General features: G+C 42.2%; 1 protein-coding gene across 2 annotated transcripts in view; it reads right to left on the minus strand.

Moving 5' to 3' along the window:
* Positions 1–499: 499 nt before the first annotated feature.
* SAP30BP (SAP30 binding protein) overlaps positions 500–14,864 on the minus strand; it is a 29,683-nt gene continuing 15,318 nt past the window's right edge. For both annotated transcript variants that reach the window (XM_054846311.1, XM_054846310.1), the window contains 8 exons: positions 13,048–13,090; positions 6,357–6,445; positions 4,636–4,727; positions 4,128–4,188; positions 3,585–3,636; positions 3,120–3,178; positions 1,804–1,888; positions 500–1,122 (listed from right to left, as the gene is read on the minus strand). In XM_054846311.1, the coding sequence (XP_054702286.1) occupies positions 941–1,122; positions 1,804–1,888; positions 3,120–3,178; positions 3,585–3,636; positions 4,128–4,188; positions 4,636–4,727; positions 6,357–6,445; positions 13,048–13,090 (663 nt within the window). In that variant the 3' untranslated portion in view covers positions 500–940. The remainder of the gene's footprint in view (positions 1,123–1,803; positions 1,889–3,119; positions 3,179–3,584; positions 3,637–4,127; positions 4,189–4,635; positions 4,728–6,356; positions 6,446–13,047; positions 13,091–14,864) is intronic.

Consider the following 14,864-nt stretch of genomic DNA (forward strand, 5'->3'; position numbering starts at 1 on the left):
TCAACGACACCAGGGTTTTTTTAAAGACTTTTCTGTTTTTATAATAATTTTTTGCTACACAGGTAAGAAGATTTATACAATAAAATTTTCAACTGAAAATACTTTTTTCACAACAGTGGAGCAAGCAGTAACCGCCATGTGTGCATGTCACAGTACATCACTATCTAATACAAAGATGGACAATACCACAATCAAGATCAGATGCTCTCCTCTGCTTCTCTGCTGTCCAATCTCACTCCATGGCAATGGAAGAGTTATCTTTGCAAATGAGTTCACAAATCAAACCTCTACAACTTATGGAGTCTGCATAGAAATCTCCATCCCTGCAAGACAGTAACACGACTATTTCAGCACAGTCTCCCTCAATAGTTCAACTATTTAACAACGTGGTCACTAAGATCTGCACAGATGTGCACACAGGTACAGATATCAGTACTGTAACATTCATAGACGTAGATCGCTTCAAGTCTCTGCTACACATCTGAAGATGGACACTGACCAATTGTCTCTGCTTTAATTCCCTTAAAATTGAGTTAGCGTACGTGAGGGAGGTACATACCAGAAGCTGCTAGCAGCCTTTGAGCATGACCTGGAATACACAAGGGTAATACTGATATTCCTTCACTACTTACCTTTCCCCCCCCCCCAAACCAGACTTGCAAGTAGGGTAAGAACCTAATGCAGTAATTTAAGAAGCTAACTTTTACAAGCTGACTCCAGATACCACCTTCCTCCACCACAACACACACAGACTGGTTCTTCCCACAGCAAGAAAAGACAAAGGCATTTTCGGCAGAGGTCCATTCCTGTGGGCACACAGCTGGCATGCCTGCTCCTGCCCCCATTCTTTCAAAAGGGAACTGTGGTCTGTTTCAAAGAATCTTGTCATCTTTTACCAAAGGAGAAAGCTACCCCTCCCTTTCCAGGCCCGGCGCACCAGTCACTGCTTTGCCTTTTTCACAATGGTGCCAACAGCTGATATGACTGTAGTTTTGGATCCACTTGCGCTGGTTGTCACTGTGACAACACCTGGCAGCGTTGCAGTAGTGGTGAGGATGGTGGGCTGAGCTATCGTTGTTACAGGGATGGCCGAGTCCCACTTGCTCTTCCTTTTCTGGGCATCTGTGAATTTAATTAGATAGAGCAAACAAGGATTAGCATTATGTTAAAGGTCACCAATCCCTTTGTTATACCCTGTCTTGTCAACTGTTAATATGCCACTGCTTGACTAGGCAACTTTAATTTAACTCACATTAATTTCAGCATACACTGGCAGTAAATGTTGAGGAGGAAAGACAATTTTATACCTCAAGAGTCATAGTAAAACTCTACACCTGAACTCCAGCCAAATGGGAGACAAGTTTACTCCCTGCCCCAAAGCATATTTAATTTTAACAGAGCATACATATCTCAGTTGCTCAGGTATGGGCACAGGACACACTCACCAGCCTCCAGTGTTTTTTCTCCCTTCCTCCCAGTTTAAAAGGCAGGCTGTAGGCAGGAGAATGATTTTTAGTCTTTTCAAATCTCTTGAGATATATCAGCCCCAAGAACACCCTACAACCATGGACATCAGGAGATTTCTTGACCCACTAATAAACCTCTTCACTACCAACCTATCTCCTAAGCTTTCATTCCTGACAGCCATGGGATACAGGGACTAGAGAAAAGCTACTCCATCAATTCCTGGAAGGAACACTTTCTTGCATTATATACAATCAATAAAGAGCCTCCGGGGTTTCCAGGAAGGACTAATCCCAGCATTACTGCAGCTTAATAGGTACAATCACAACTGTTCTTTACCTCCCACAGTGGTACTGGCTGTTGTGGTTGTTGTAGAAGCAGCGCTTGTTGTTGTACCCTTTTTAGTGCCAGTCACAAATTCAATCTGGGAAGGGAGACACACAGGAGAGACGAGAAGATGAAAACAAAATGTTAACATACATAGTCTTTTTTTTAACCCACATTGCTTCTCTATGCTTTTAAAGAACAGCTTTAATGTCATTGGCCTCCGAGCTGACTGTCATGCAGGAAGAAAGATGCAGACCTCAGGCCAAAACTTACTGAAGTCACCATCACTAAGGAGCTGGGTTGCAGGAATCCTAAGTCAGATACAATAAAAGTGTGTAAGGTTTTGTTGGGTTTTTTAAAACTTGATATGCCTCAGAATGAATACATTCTTTAATGACCAGGATGTATCCTTACAGTTTAGAAGTTTCCTGTCCTTTTTACTTTAAGAAACATGCAAGACAAGTCCCTGCCTGCACAATTTACCATGACTGCATCATGGCAGGAAACCTAGCAACAAGAGCTACAACAGCATGCAGCTTCATATTTTCAAAACTGCAGATAAGGGCCAGGATGTAATCAGATACCTGGGTTACTGTGCAAAAAACAAACCAACTAGCAAGACACAGCATGCACTGCAAGAAAAAAAAAATCCTCCACATACTGAATATGGAAGGAGCCTTCTGCAAGGTTAGATGGCAATCTCTAACATCAGACAGTTTTCTAATGCCAGCCATTAGCTTAAAGGCAACACCACTGAAGGACAGGAATAAAGTCTTCCAAAATCTGTCTGTGTTCTTTTTGGGAGTACAGAAGAACATACATTTTGCAACAAGCCAATACACTCCCAGTTAAAGTTAAAATAGGCCCAACATTTTGGGAAATGAGATGCAAGAGGATAATATCAAAGAGAACAGAAAGCAGATATTGTCTCACAATGAGATATGGTGAGGAAATTAAGCTATAACTAGGCTATGCCACCAGGGAAAATGCCACAGATTAAGAAAAAAAAGCTGTTATTTATGCTTTATCTTGCCCGTATCTGGCTTACCAAATACAATTTTAAGAGCTCTGGTTTAAAAATACTGACAGAACAGAAGGAAATCCAGTGGAATAAACAACCTAAAGAAACGGACCTATAAGGAAGGCTAAACAGCTTGATCTGTGCTGCTTAGAAAAAAAGACATGCAAGAAAAAAGGTCAGAACCAGGGAAAAATAAACAGTAATAGCATAGAGCACAGTTCATAAGAAACAGCAAAGCAACAAAATTAAATTCAGCTGGAAACAAACAAAACCCCTGCATCTCACTCTTTTGGTTTTGAATAGCTACCTTTGTGCGTTCCTTCTTGGCCTTCTCCAATTTGTCCATTTCAATCTTCTGGGCTTTAGCTGAGAAAGATCAGAAGTTACAAGAAGCACTAGGAACAGTAAAAAAATTTCCATAATTCTATCTCACTCACACACTTGCCATCATAAACAATCAAAAACTTCAAATTGTGTATAGAAAATTAAACTGCCATGAAACCAACTGCTGCTCGTTAATCAAAGCATCACTGCACTAAAGAGATGTTTTAAGAGATGAAAACATGGAAGAACCAATTTAAATGAAAAGACTTTCCAGACTGATGAAGCATCAATAACATTCAGGCACATCCAGCCAGAATGAAGTAGTTAAAGAGCAGCATGTGATGATTTCTCATTTATAAAGGAAGTGAAGACTCTAGTGCAGTTAATTAACTACAAAACACAAAGAGGACAAAAAAATCCCCAAACCCCTAAAACTTCCTGGAATTACCTAATGCCTCATAATATGAATCTTCTGACCAGCCATGAGGATCAAACATGTCCTAAAGAAGAAAAAGAAGTCAGATTAGGGCTATTTCCACATATGCGCAAAACCCAATTCAATAACGCTTTACGTATTTCTGTTCGCTGAGGATATTCATTACTGATTTCTTCTCATATTCCAGTGACAAAGATCACATCAGACCTTTTATAGGATCACATTCTATTGTGAATGAAAAAACAGCTTTGAAGCCAAAAGGACACTGGGATAAGTCATGCATTTTTCTGCTGCTCAGCTTCTATTCCCCCCTCCAAGGAGTTAGATGTATATCTACACACTGCAGCATTTTTTGTTCAGAATCATTACAGCAAAGTTGGAGGCACTGAGGCTCAGTACCACATAAACATGCTGACTTCAATGCAGAGGATCAGACTAAATTTCCCTTTAAGGGACCTCTAAACAAGCAGGCTCAAAAAAAACCTGAGGTAAGACCTTACACCCCTATATTATCTTTTACCCGCTCCTCTGCCAGTCAAAAGTATTGCACCTCACCTTTGGATAATTTGTACCAAGTTCATCAATTGAACAAAACTGGATCAGCTTTTCATAGATGCTGCAAAGACAAGAGTTCAGAACAGAGCCAGTGAGCTAGAAGTAAATGGAAGTGTTTCAGATTTGTTAGTAGAAAGAGGTTGTCATCTCTTCACACTGCAAGAGTAAAATCAGAACCTGGGAAGCTACCCTTGCTATGATGGATGCAGCATGCTGTTTACCACATTATTTCCCACTTCTCCCAAATTAATCTCCCAACTCTCAGAACAGACACATCTTCTAAAATACTTCATCCAAAGCCTGTACGTTTAAAATCTAAGCGACACACCAACTCTAGCTGTTGCTTCACAGAACACAAAGAAGAGTTTTACTGTTTCAGTTACAATCAAATTATGTCTCTCTCATTTTTGTAAGCTCAGGATCCTGCTTCTGCTACAACTCCAAAGAGGAAAATTCTAAGAATTTGTTCTGTGGTGCTTTGGTCACACAGGAAAAGATGGTGGCTTACCTGGGGTTACGAAACTCCTTTTTCCTCTGAATGATGTAGTTCATATCCATGCCCTCTTTTATCTTCCTTTCATATAGCTTTTGAATTTTATCCTAAGGGAAAAAAAATTACAGGGTGAGCCAGTATGAAAAGGAGGAGCACACCAGCTGACTATCAAAGTGCACATGTGGAAACAAGCCAACTGAACCAGTGACCTCCTTGCATGGAGCAAGGATTCCACCTCTCCCCTAAGGCCAGGCAGACTGATTAGTACAGACACTTCCTCCATTAAGGTCTGAAAGTTTCTTCGTGAACCGTCTGGATAGGTAAGGGAATCGATCTTTGCACTTTCTGAAGGCTTCACTATTAAATATTTGCATTTGAGGCAGTAAAACACACTTTGTAAGATAAATTTTCATCAGGTCCTCACAAAATTAGCAAGAAGAAATTACACGATCTCCACATCTGGCACAGACATTGTAAGGTTTGAAGGAACAACTGCGAAAAGGTGAATTTGAGGAACAGAAATGATTGAATAGGTGTTCCTTTTTGTCCCCTCCCCATGGAGGTAGCACTATGGTTCACATAGTCCACAGATGGGGAACCACTCAGTCAACTTTGTAAAGCGAAATACTCCCTTTGTCAGAGCTCAAGATACAATTTATTAGAGGAAGAATCTGAGAAAAGGAAAAAGCAAATCACCAGTGAAAAACCTAGAATATTTTGCATCTCTAAAGAACAATCCCATCTCCTCGCTCAAAGTGCTCTAAGATGTGGTTTGACCTGCTAACAGAGGACAAGTTCTCCTTTGATTTAACATAAGTAAACTGCAGTCAAAGGGGAAGGAAATCTGCTTTATTCTGTCTACTCTCTCAAGCTCTGTGCATTCCTTGGATCTAATGCACTCTCATTCATTGATGGCAGAACAGTAAAATCCTCCTACAGCACATGAGGAGGAATGGGTGTGCCCAGGTACACTGTGCGGAGAAGAAGAAAGCGTGATCAGGATGGTGAGTCATTCTGAATCACCATTGCACATTAGTAGCTTAGAGTATTCCAGAAGTGATTTTTTACTTCTCTTTCTCCTGGGCAGATAACTTCAGTTAAAACTCAAATGAGTGGTAGGAAATAGCAGCCCCTGCTCTTTCATTTACTCTCCATCAGGAGGAGGAGAACAGAGCAGAAGGTTATTGCAAAGCTGGTTGCTGCAATTACTTGGGTGTGCACCAGAGAAAACATGCGTTTGTTTTCTTTTGCTGCCTCTAAGTTACTAGCCTTCCCTCTAAATGTTTACATCTAGAGATATGTAGGTGGAAAAGGAATCCAGTCATTGCTGCCTCAACTATTCCAGTTAGGGGATTCTCAGGCCCGCATAAAAAAAAAAAAAACAACAATGATTTGTTCTTTCCTATGGAGCTGAATTTGCTGAGGTAAGAGGATAGCAGCCTTCACAGTAAACGTTGCTTCTGTGTCACTGGTGGGATCAAGAGCCATTTTAAAGCCTAAGTGACCCATAGGGACTGGAAAACAGCTTTAAGCTACTTTAAGATTCCTAAACTAGAATTGCTGTAAAGTCTAATAAAGCATTAATACAGTGCATTCATAAACTCAGTGTGGTAATAACCCAGCTTTAATGTTGGATTTTAGACTTGTGCAAAAATACTGAGCAAAGTTCCCAAATATCCCCCCCTCCCTACTGAACTGCAAACCTTTTAAAAAAAATAAAGTGGACTTATACCAACCTGCAAGTGGTTAGAACATCTGCCAGGAGGCTCAGGAGGGATTTTGATCTCATCTGGAGACATGTTCCGTACTCTCTCTGAAAAAGAAGCTGTAGAGAGCAAACTGGGCATGAGTTCTGGCAATACTAAAGGGAATTTAAACCATGCAAGTCATTAAACTTGTTTTATGTCCTTGCTAGTGCTACTCCATCACTGAGAGCTGATGGGTAGAGGTAAGAGGGGAATGCTGTCAACTGGTACTTGTGTTTTCAAAGTGCTGAGCAAGAAGCCACTAACCTAAAGGTTAGATCATTAGAAGGGGGATGGGATTTTTGCTTTATTGGTATCTATTGGTATTATTATCGGTATCTACTTTATACTGTGGCTCTGTGCCACACCCATATTTAAAGCTTTATTTTCAGGGGTCTCTTCACCCCAGAATGAAAGTGTGAAAAGCTATGCTACTTCCCACTCCAGCTGCAATTGTTGACAAGATCCTCAAAGGCATAGGATCTTCAGAGGAACAAAGGTTGGCTTGTGGAATGTATCTCTAAACCCTTGCACTGTGCACCACATACCAAGCCCTCTGCTATTCCACGTCTTCCATATGCACTTTAAAGTCCTGCTCTGAACAGTTCAGATAACTTGCAGTCTCTGACAAAACTTGTGCAGGATACTCTCAGAGAGAGAATCAGACTGGGTATGTGGAGAATCACAGAATCAATCTAAAGCAGCATGGGTCATTGCCATGTTTGGGGAGGTAATCACTTTGGGTCCCACTTATTTCAAGAAGTACCTACATGAACCAAAATGGTTCAAGAAGGGAACAACCCTCCCTAAGGCTGTCAGGAGTTAACCACAAGAAATTACATTTCATCTTAAAGTTAACATTTCCTTAACAGGCACTTTGATCTTTGCTTACGGAGTCAGGCTATTGCTAGAAAGAACAACTTGTTCAGCAGGACTGAAAACAGACCAGTACAGATTGCCAGATTTCTATAGCTGTTTGTGTTGGGATATACTATTAGAGTACCTGACTGCCCTGTAGAGATTACTTTACAGAGTTATCAGCCAAAGAAACTACCATGCTTCCCCCCCTATTACTTGCTACTTTCCAGTTATGGGAAACCCAGGCGGTTTTCTAGCCAAATCTTGGAGCAGAGATTTGTGCCACACTTAAGCAGCTGGGATTGTTTTCAACCATAATTTGTACAGGGAACACATCCCAGAATCATAGTGTGTAGTGCATAAAAGAGACCTGACACCTGCACAGAAGTCCTACCAAGCAAGCCATTCACATTTGCTGCTCCTCAATTAAATATTCTTCAGTAAAAACTGCCTGAACTGCAGTTCCAGCACACTCAAGTTCAGCTCCTTTGACTAAAGCCCAGAAGGGCCCAAAGGACAGACACCAGCATTTGAACACAGCGTGCTCTCCTGCCTTCCAGCACAGAGCATCAGACCTGAGGTTACAGATAATCAACACTACACATGTTCAGCGCTACTACAGTTTCTATTTCTTTTGTAAAAACGTAAAGCACTAAGGACAATATCCTTTGGAGATGCAAAGCTGGCAGGTGACCACTCATTCTATTTGATCAAGATGTTGCTGAGGGTTAAATTCTTCAGCAGTTGCTAGTAATGAACAAAAAGTGTCCTTTGGCATTTACTAAGAGGGTGCCTCTATGGAGGAAGGAAAGCTTGCCAGAGCCCCTACAGAAAGGCAGGCAAACTGGAGCTCCCTGACAATAAGGCAGGCATTTGTTATAGGTTACAGCTACTGGTGGGATGGGGAAGCCTCTAGTTTAATTAGAGTTTCAGGAACCCTGAGAGACAGTAGCAAATAGACAGAAGTGTTCATAATAGACAGCACACTAGACTCTCTGGAAAAGGTGAAAGCTGATTAATGGCTTAAGAGATTCACAGCATCAGCAGAAACATTTAAAAAGAAAAGCCATCAAATCCAGACTTCAGAAGGCAAAGAAAGGACCTAAAAAATAATAAAATAAATCAAGCCTAGCTCCAAGCTAGACATCCCATAAGCTCTTTATCTTTGCAGATGACCAGAAGAGCTGCAGAGAGACAAAACATTTATGGCGAGGGGAATTGTGGGCTAATAGAAACTCAGGAACTCCGGGCAAGAACTCTGTCTAGCCATCAAAGAAGTCACAAAGCCATCAATTCAAAGCTCCTTTGAAACAGAAGTTACACTGGAGGAGGAACAAGAGCTCCCAATAAGACAATATATTTTGGCCCATGACTTTTCATGTTTTGGTGCTCATTTGTTTGAGCCATGTGAAAACGATCATTTATCAACACCATACTGATGGGGGAAGGCATCTCTTAAGAGCCTATAGGGAATTGGAACTAAGACATTTTTGTCTACTGCAATCCCACCATAGCTGTACGCAGCTGAAGACCGAGTCAGCAGTGAGGCTACGTGCACCCTGTTACACCTCACAAACTGAGTGCAGACAAGCATTCGTTATTACTCAGTTATTTCATCACATCACAGCCAGACTGAGATGCCACATCATTAGGAAGACAAGGATGAGTTTAACCCCTTCAGGCTTATTTTACAGTAAGGATGTGCAAATTATCCATGCCCTTGAGGCCTCAAACTTCCTCCCCAAACAGATAGCAGAATGGTAGATTCCACAGCCTCTTCCCACCAAGTCTTTCCCTAGAGAAAGGAGCAGCTGGAATTATTATTCAGGTAATCCTGGAATATGGCCACAGGCTCCGATATAAAAGATTTTGGGGTTTCAAAATCCCAAGCACAGCTTTCTACTGCCTATAGAGTGGTAAATGCAGACGGACAGCTAACAACAAGGTGTGTCCTCACAGGATACATCCAACTGCTTTGTGCATCCTGTTATTTCTGCCAAGATCAAAAGTTTTGCTTTTACATGAGTCATAAGTACTGACACTGGCTGCAGACTCTAATTGGGCCTGTGATTTGCTGGCTCACAGCCTGGAGGATCTCCATGTGGGGACCTCAGGAAGTTGGCTGGTGGCACAATTAATCACTATGGGCACACCCAGATTCAGGTTCACAGTAAGTAAATATCTTCCCCTAACCAGACTCACAATCCAGGTAACGAACTAAGGCCATAAAGCAGATCCCATGACTCAGGTGGTGGTTCAAGAAAGTATGAGCCAATGCACTGCCAGGTCTGCCACTCAAGCATCCTGCTGCTGAAGGACACGGCCACTGGTGCTTAGTCTATACGTTCTCCTTCCACAAGCTGACCTAAAAGTGAAAAATTTCATCAGCACAAGCAATAGGTGCTTGTAGCTTTTTGCACAGCCAGCTCATGCACTATGGCAAGGCAGAGATGTTCAGCTGCTCCTGGGCTCAGAGTAGGAGGCCAAAGCACAGCCAAGTATCAGGGTGTACCTAGCAAGGATTTGGTATCTCAGCAGTCAATGGAGGGTATTTGCTTGCCAGGTCTTGGTGAGGCAGATGATTAAATGGAAATGTTACATTTAATCTGCTTCAGTTTCAGATGGATATACTGGTCAAATAACCCATCTAACAGTACAAAGATATACTGCACAGCAGGAGAGACAGTGCCACAGCGCAAACTGTGTGCTCCGTTCCTTCCAGGAGGAAATGACTGCTCACAGGCCAAAGCTACGCTGGAGACAGGGATGGAGGGCACACAGGAGCTTTGTTTCCTACAGACAGGTAAGCATATTTGCCTAGTGCAGAGAAAACCAAAAGAATAGAGAGCATAGGAATAAAGAGCTGGCTGTACCTGGACAGACTGGAGTGTGGATCATCTGAGGTCTTGTAAAGCATCTTGCCTCAGCGCTCTCAGTGAACACCACTGCTCCCCAGGTAGGGTTAAGAACTCGCGTCCCTTTTGAGATTCACTTACATGCTGCATCTTAAGCAGCCGCAAGGGATTACAGGCAGTATCAGGTGCCAGTTTGTCTATAAAGGTCACACTATGCACACACACAAAAATAAGAAAGAAAAAAAAAGACCTAGAAAGGGTAACCAGAGGGGCATGGCTTTCCCCTGGAGACATACAAACCGGTGGTGCCTGGTCTCTAAACCCACATTCTTTGGCATTAATCAAGTCTGCTTGGCATAAACCAGGGTGTGTGGGTTTCTGATTTCCTGGCACCAGAACAGCCAAATCAGAGGGAAGAACTGGAGGCAACAACATGCCAGTGACTCACCCATCCATGGAAGGACACTAGTTCCCTTTCTGCTCTGTGGGCTGAGAAATGCAGAGAGACCTGCAACTCAGCCATATTTTCTGCTCTTATGAACACTGACTTTGTGCTCAGATATCTTAAGGGCTGGAGAGAACATTTCTTACAGTCCAAAAGGTAAACAACCATGCTGCAAAGAAGTCCAGGGCAAAAAAATGCATCCTAAAAGTATTATTTTGCAAGGCCGCAGGGAACAGCAAATACAGTGTCCTGCCAGCACCACGTACTGCTCAGTGCAGTATCAAAAAAAAAAAAAGCCACCTCAAAAGGACAACACTGATGCAGAAATCTATCAAAATAAGTCTCACATGTACCTCCTCCTTAACCATAGAGCAGTTACTGCTGGAAACCTCCCCTCCCATTCTTTCAGGCTTTGATTATGTGATCACTACTTCAGCGTAAGTCAGGGCAACCATGCCCTCCCCAGCTGCTCATCCCTACTGTTTTCTTTGTGCCAACTCTAGTGCTCACCTAGCATGCACTAAGCAGATCAGGGAATGGATCCAGCTGGAAGCCTCACAGGGGAAAAAAGAAGAAAAAAAGAGCCATGACGGTGGATCTCAGTTGGCTCCAACTCCCAGATCAGCTCAAGGCACACAAACATTAGCATGTGTCCGGGGGAGGTACAACAGAAACATTACTTTTGGCAGGAGCCTACATTTATGCTATACTTAAGCAACTACATAACCACAGACTTTAATAAAGGTGACACTGAACAACGTAAGGTTATCTTCTGAGAAGGGCAGGCCCACAAGCTTTCAATGCAAAAATGCAGTTGTGGAAATCTGTCTAAGGAAGACTTCAACTTCCACATACTGATACTAGACAACACTGTCGATGTCCAGATTGGAGAAGTTACTTGCTTTGTGTCAGAAAATCCTGTACCTTTCTCCATTCAAGAATTCTAAACCTAAAAGTCCAAGTTTCCAGGAAGGGAGTGGTTCTCACAACACACCAACCATAAGGCTCTTGCATCAGTTCCTTTTCAACCAGATAAGAAAGATACGGACCAATGGAAGAGACCTACAGAATCAAGCATGGCAAGTATGCTGCCCTCTAATAACCTGGTTCCACACAAAGCTGACCTACATACCACTCTGCGTGTGCTACTATTGGGAAAGAATATTAAACATACATTGCAAACCTTAATCCAGGTCTCAGGTTCACCAACACCGTCCACTCACAAGCGTGTGATGCTGCAATAAGTGCCCTCTGTGCAGCGTTTAAGCCTGCGTGCAAGTCTGGGCTATCGTGAGACAAATGAGATTAGAAGGTTCAATCTCCTGTGGATGGGGCAGTCACTGGGGGAAAAGGAGACTAACAAAATTGAGCCTTATACCTTAACTAAGAAGAGACTTGCTACTACATTGCTTTCCACGTGGAGAGCTTCACTCATACATAAAGTAGGGAGTAGAAGGGCAGCTGGTTTTCAGATATTCTTTAGTTTTTTTACCCTAAATGCTGTTGTCTCATCCATGTTTCCAGTGTGCGTTTTGGAGCAGATCAGTACTTTGGAGAAAGATCTCTGTTGCATTCTGTGATGAGACTGGCTAAAGCAGTTTTGCCCTCTAAAGGCTGAAAATTCAGAATAACAGTTGGGTTGGTGCGAAGTCCAGGTGGGCCAATTGGAAAGGACTTAAGTCCAACACTTCAGAGGGCTGGCTGTTGTAGGAATGACAGATTAGCATTCTAGTGTTTACTGTCTTATTTTGTGTTTATCACACTTTATTGCTGAAATATGCTTGAGCCTTGACAAGCTGACTTGACGGATAATGAAACAACTTCTAAACTCGTGGATTTTTTTTTTAATGGTATTATTACACATTACCTCACAACTGTACTAGTAACCTCAGAAACAAAGGGTTAGTTCAAGGAAGTCAGAACTTCAACATAAAATACATTTTCTGTACAGCACCACAAAGACCAAGCAGAGGATACTATTTCAAGCTGATGAGCCTGGACTTTCCAAATCTAATAATGGGGCAAGAAGTGAGATGTCACAAAAATCAAGTAAGTTTCAGGAACCATTAGAAAACATAGAATATGCTATGTCAGTACAGCAGCTATAAACTGCTACATAGATTGCATTTAAGTGGGGATATTTTAGGTAAGTTTTTGAAGCCACAGAACAAAGCATGCTGTCATCAGTCCTGGTTATACTGGTTCTCACAGAGGTGTCTTGACAAAGCTACTGCTTTATTGTTTTTAAACTCATCTAAAAAAACCACCAACACTGCCCTTCACATATATGTCTTAGATACATAATATATGAAAATATTTTCATATTTTTAGGCATGGTACATTTCTCCCAAAAGACGACTTCACTGAAAATACTCCACTGAGATAAAACATTACAGGCAATAATTCAAACTACAGCATTGTCAGGACAGAGTGAATATACTTTTTTTAAAAAAAAAAAAAAAAAGGGAGCCTAGAAGGTCTAGTTTGAAAACACATGTGAATAAATATTACTGAGTGAACTTACCAACTAGCTCCTGAGGATCTCTCTTCTCCAGTTCTGAGAATTCCTGAGAGGAAGGGGGAAGAAACAGATTTTAGTCAAGGTATGCTTCCAATCTAAAAAGCTATAATGTCCATTTCTTTAAAAATTTACACATTACTTCTGGGACAAAAGAATAAAAAATAAGAATGAAACTTGAGTTATTAGATAATAGAGCAACGTTTGTACCATGGAAAGTCAAAGCCTAACAGGATGCTCTGTTTCCTTTCAAAAGCTAAATTTAATGAAAGAATTCAGGCTTTGTTTCTATGAGTCCTGGATACTTGGCTCTTTTTGCATTCCACAAAATCTGCTGTCCTTGAAGCCTTTCCTCAAAACAGATCAAACCACAGATTCTTCATTTTTGGTGACTGGCCCTTGGCACCAGCCAAGAGTCAATGTTTTAGAGCATAGCTAGCTAAATAGAAGCCAAATCCAGCCCACAGAAAACTACTTAAGCCCTGGGAATGCCTACCGCAGGCCTGTGCAACTTGCAGTCCTGTAAGCAGGGTCAGCAGGATGCATTCCCCAGGGTAACGTGAAAACAGCTGAAATGCTCCCAGAGCGAGCGGCAGAGCACAGCGACTTCACAGCAGCATCTGATCGGCCTCTCCGCAGACACCCAGGGCTCTGTGGAGGTTTGCCAGCTGTGTGTGGTAACAGAACCCACTTCTGTAATTGTGTCACTCAGGGCTTTGCCTGATAAACCCTCTACGGACCAAAACACCAGAGAGTGTGGTGGTGATCCAGGCAGATCCTGTATTCCCATTTTGGAAGAATGCTCCCACTGTCAATTCTCTCTTGGCTGCTACTTTCCAGGAGTGATATAGCTGATCTGCTCTACGAAAAACTCAAAGGCAACCTCCACTGGCTTCTGATGTTCTGAGATCTTCTCAACACAGCTAATCCCTCCTTAGTTATATTAATATAAGTTAAGGCCGCTTCAGCTGTGGGAGCGCAGCAGATGTTTGCACCAGAGTCTGCTGAGCAGGAGGTGTTATGTAGGATAGGACACTCTTAAATATGCTTTCACCATATTGAGACTAGCATTCAAATATTTTGGTGCTTCCAGGACACACCACAAAAGCCACAAGTGATATCAAGTTCAGCACAAATAAAGTTTCTGAAACAGCATCAGCTGTATCCCAACATTGCCCTCTCCCCCCGCCTCCCTCCCAAAGACCTTTTGTGACTCACTGGACTGTACGTCCAAAATTCCTCAGTGCCTCCAAACACTGAATCTATTCATTCAACCTGACACAGACTTAACGCTGCCTCCTTGCTGCTTAGTAACCGCTCTCTGAACCCTCTCTTTTACTGCATTTCCAACCAGGTGAGAGATGCATAAGGTGAGGAGAAAGCAGCAAGGTCACCAAGCCAGATCTGGGAACAGGCTGCGACAAATTCACTGTGAAAGCTCACCTATTTCCAGAGAAGCCAAAGCCCTCTGAAAGCAGAAAAACAAATTCTTTGCATGGCACTAACTGCTACAAGGCACTTGTTATAGCCATTCATGAAGAAAAAAAAAAAGAAAAAAAAGCACTGTTTCTCCAGAAGTACACTGGGATCACAAAGATACAAGACTAAAGCTATTTTAGAAAAAAAAAAAAGTAGTACACAAAGGAACATGCATCTTCTTGCTGGCCAGCTGGCGAGGCCCCAGGCCCCTTTGGAGCTGTCATGCTACAGTCCAGCTCAGAGCCCCTCTAAGGTAACGCACTTGGTGTAGTGCATTAACACCTCTTCTCCCGGGGTCTTCAGAAAGAACAGCACAAGCAGGAAAAAAAAAAATACAAGCATGA

Source organism: Grus americana, chromosome 18 (genome assembly GCF_028858705.1).
Source record: "Grus americana isolate bGruAme1 chromosome 18, bGruAme1.mat, whole genome shotgun sequence".
Classification (NCBI taxonomy): Eukaryota; Metazoa; Chordata; class Aves; order Gruiformes; family Gruidae; genus Grus; species Grus americana.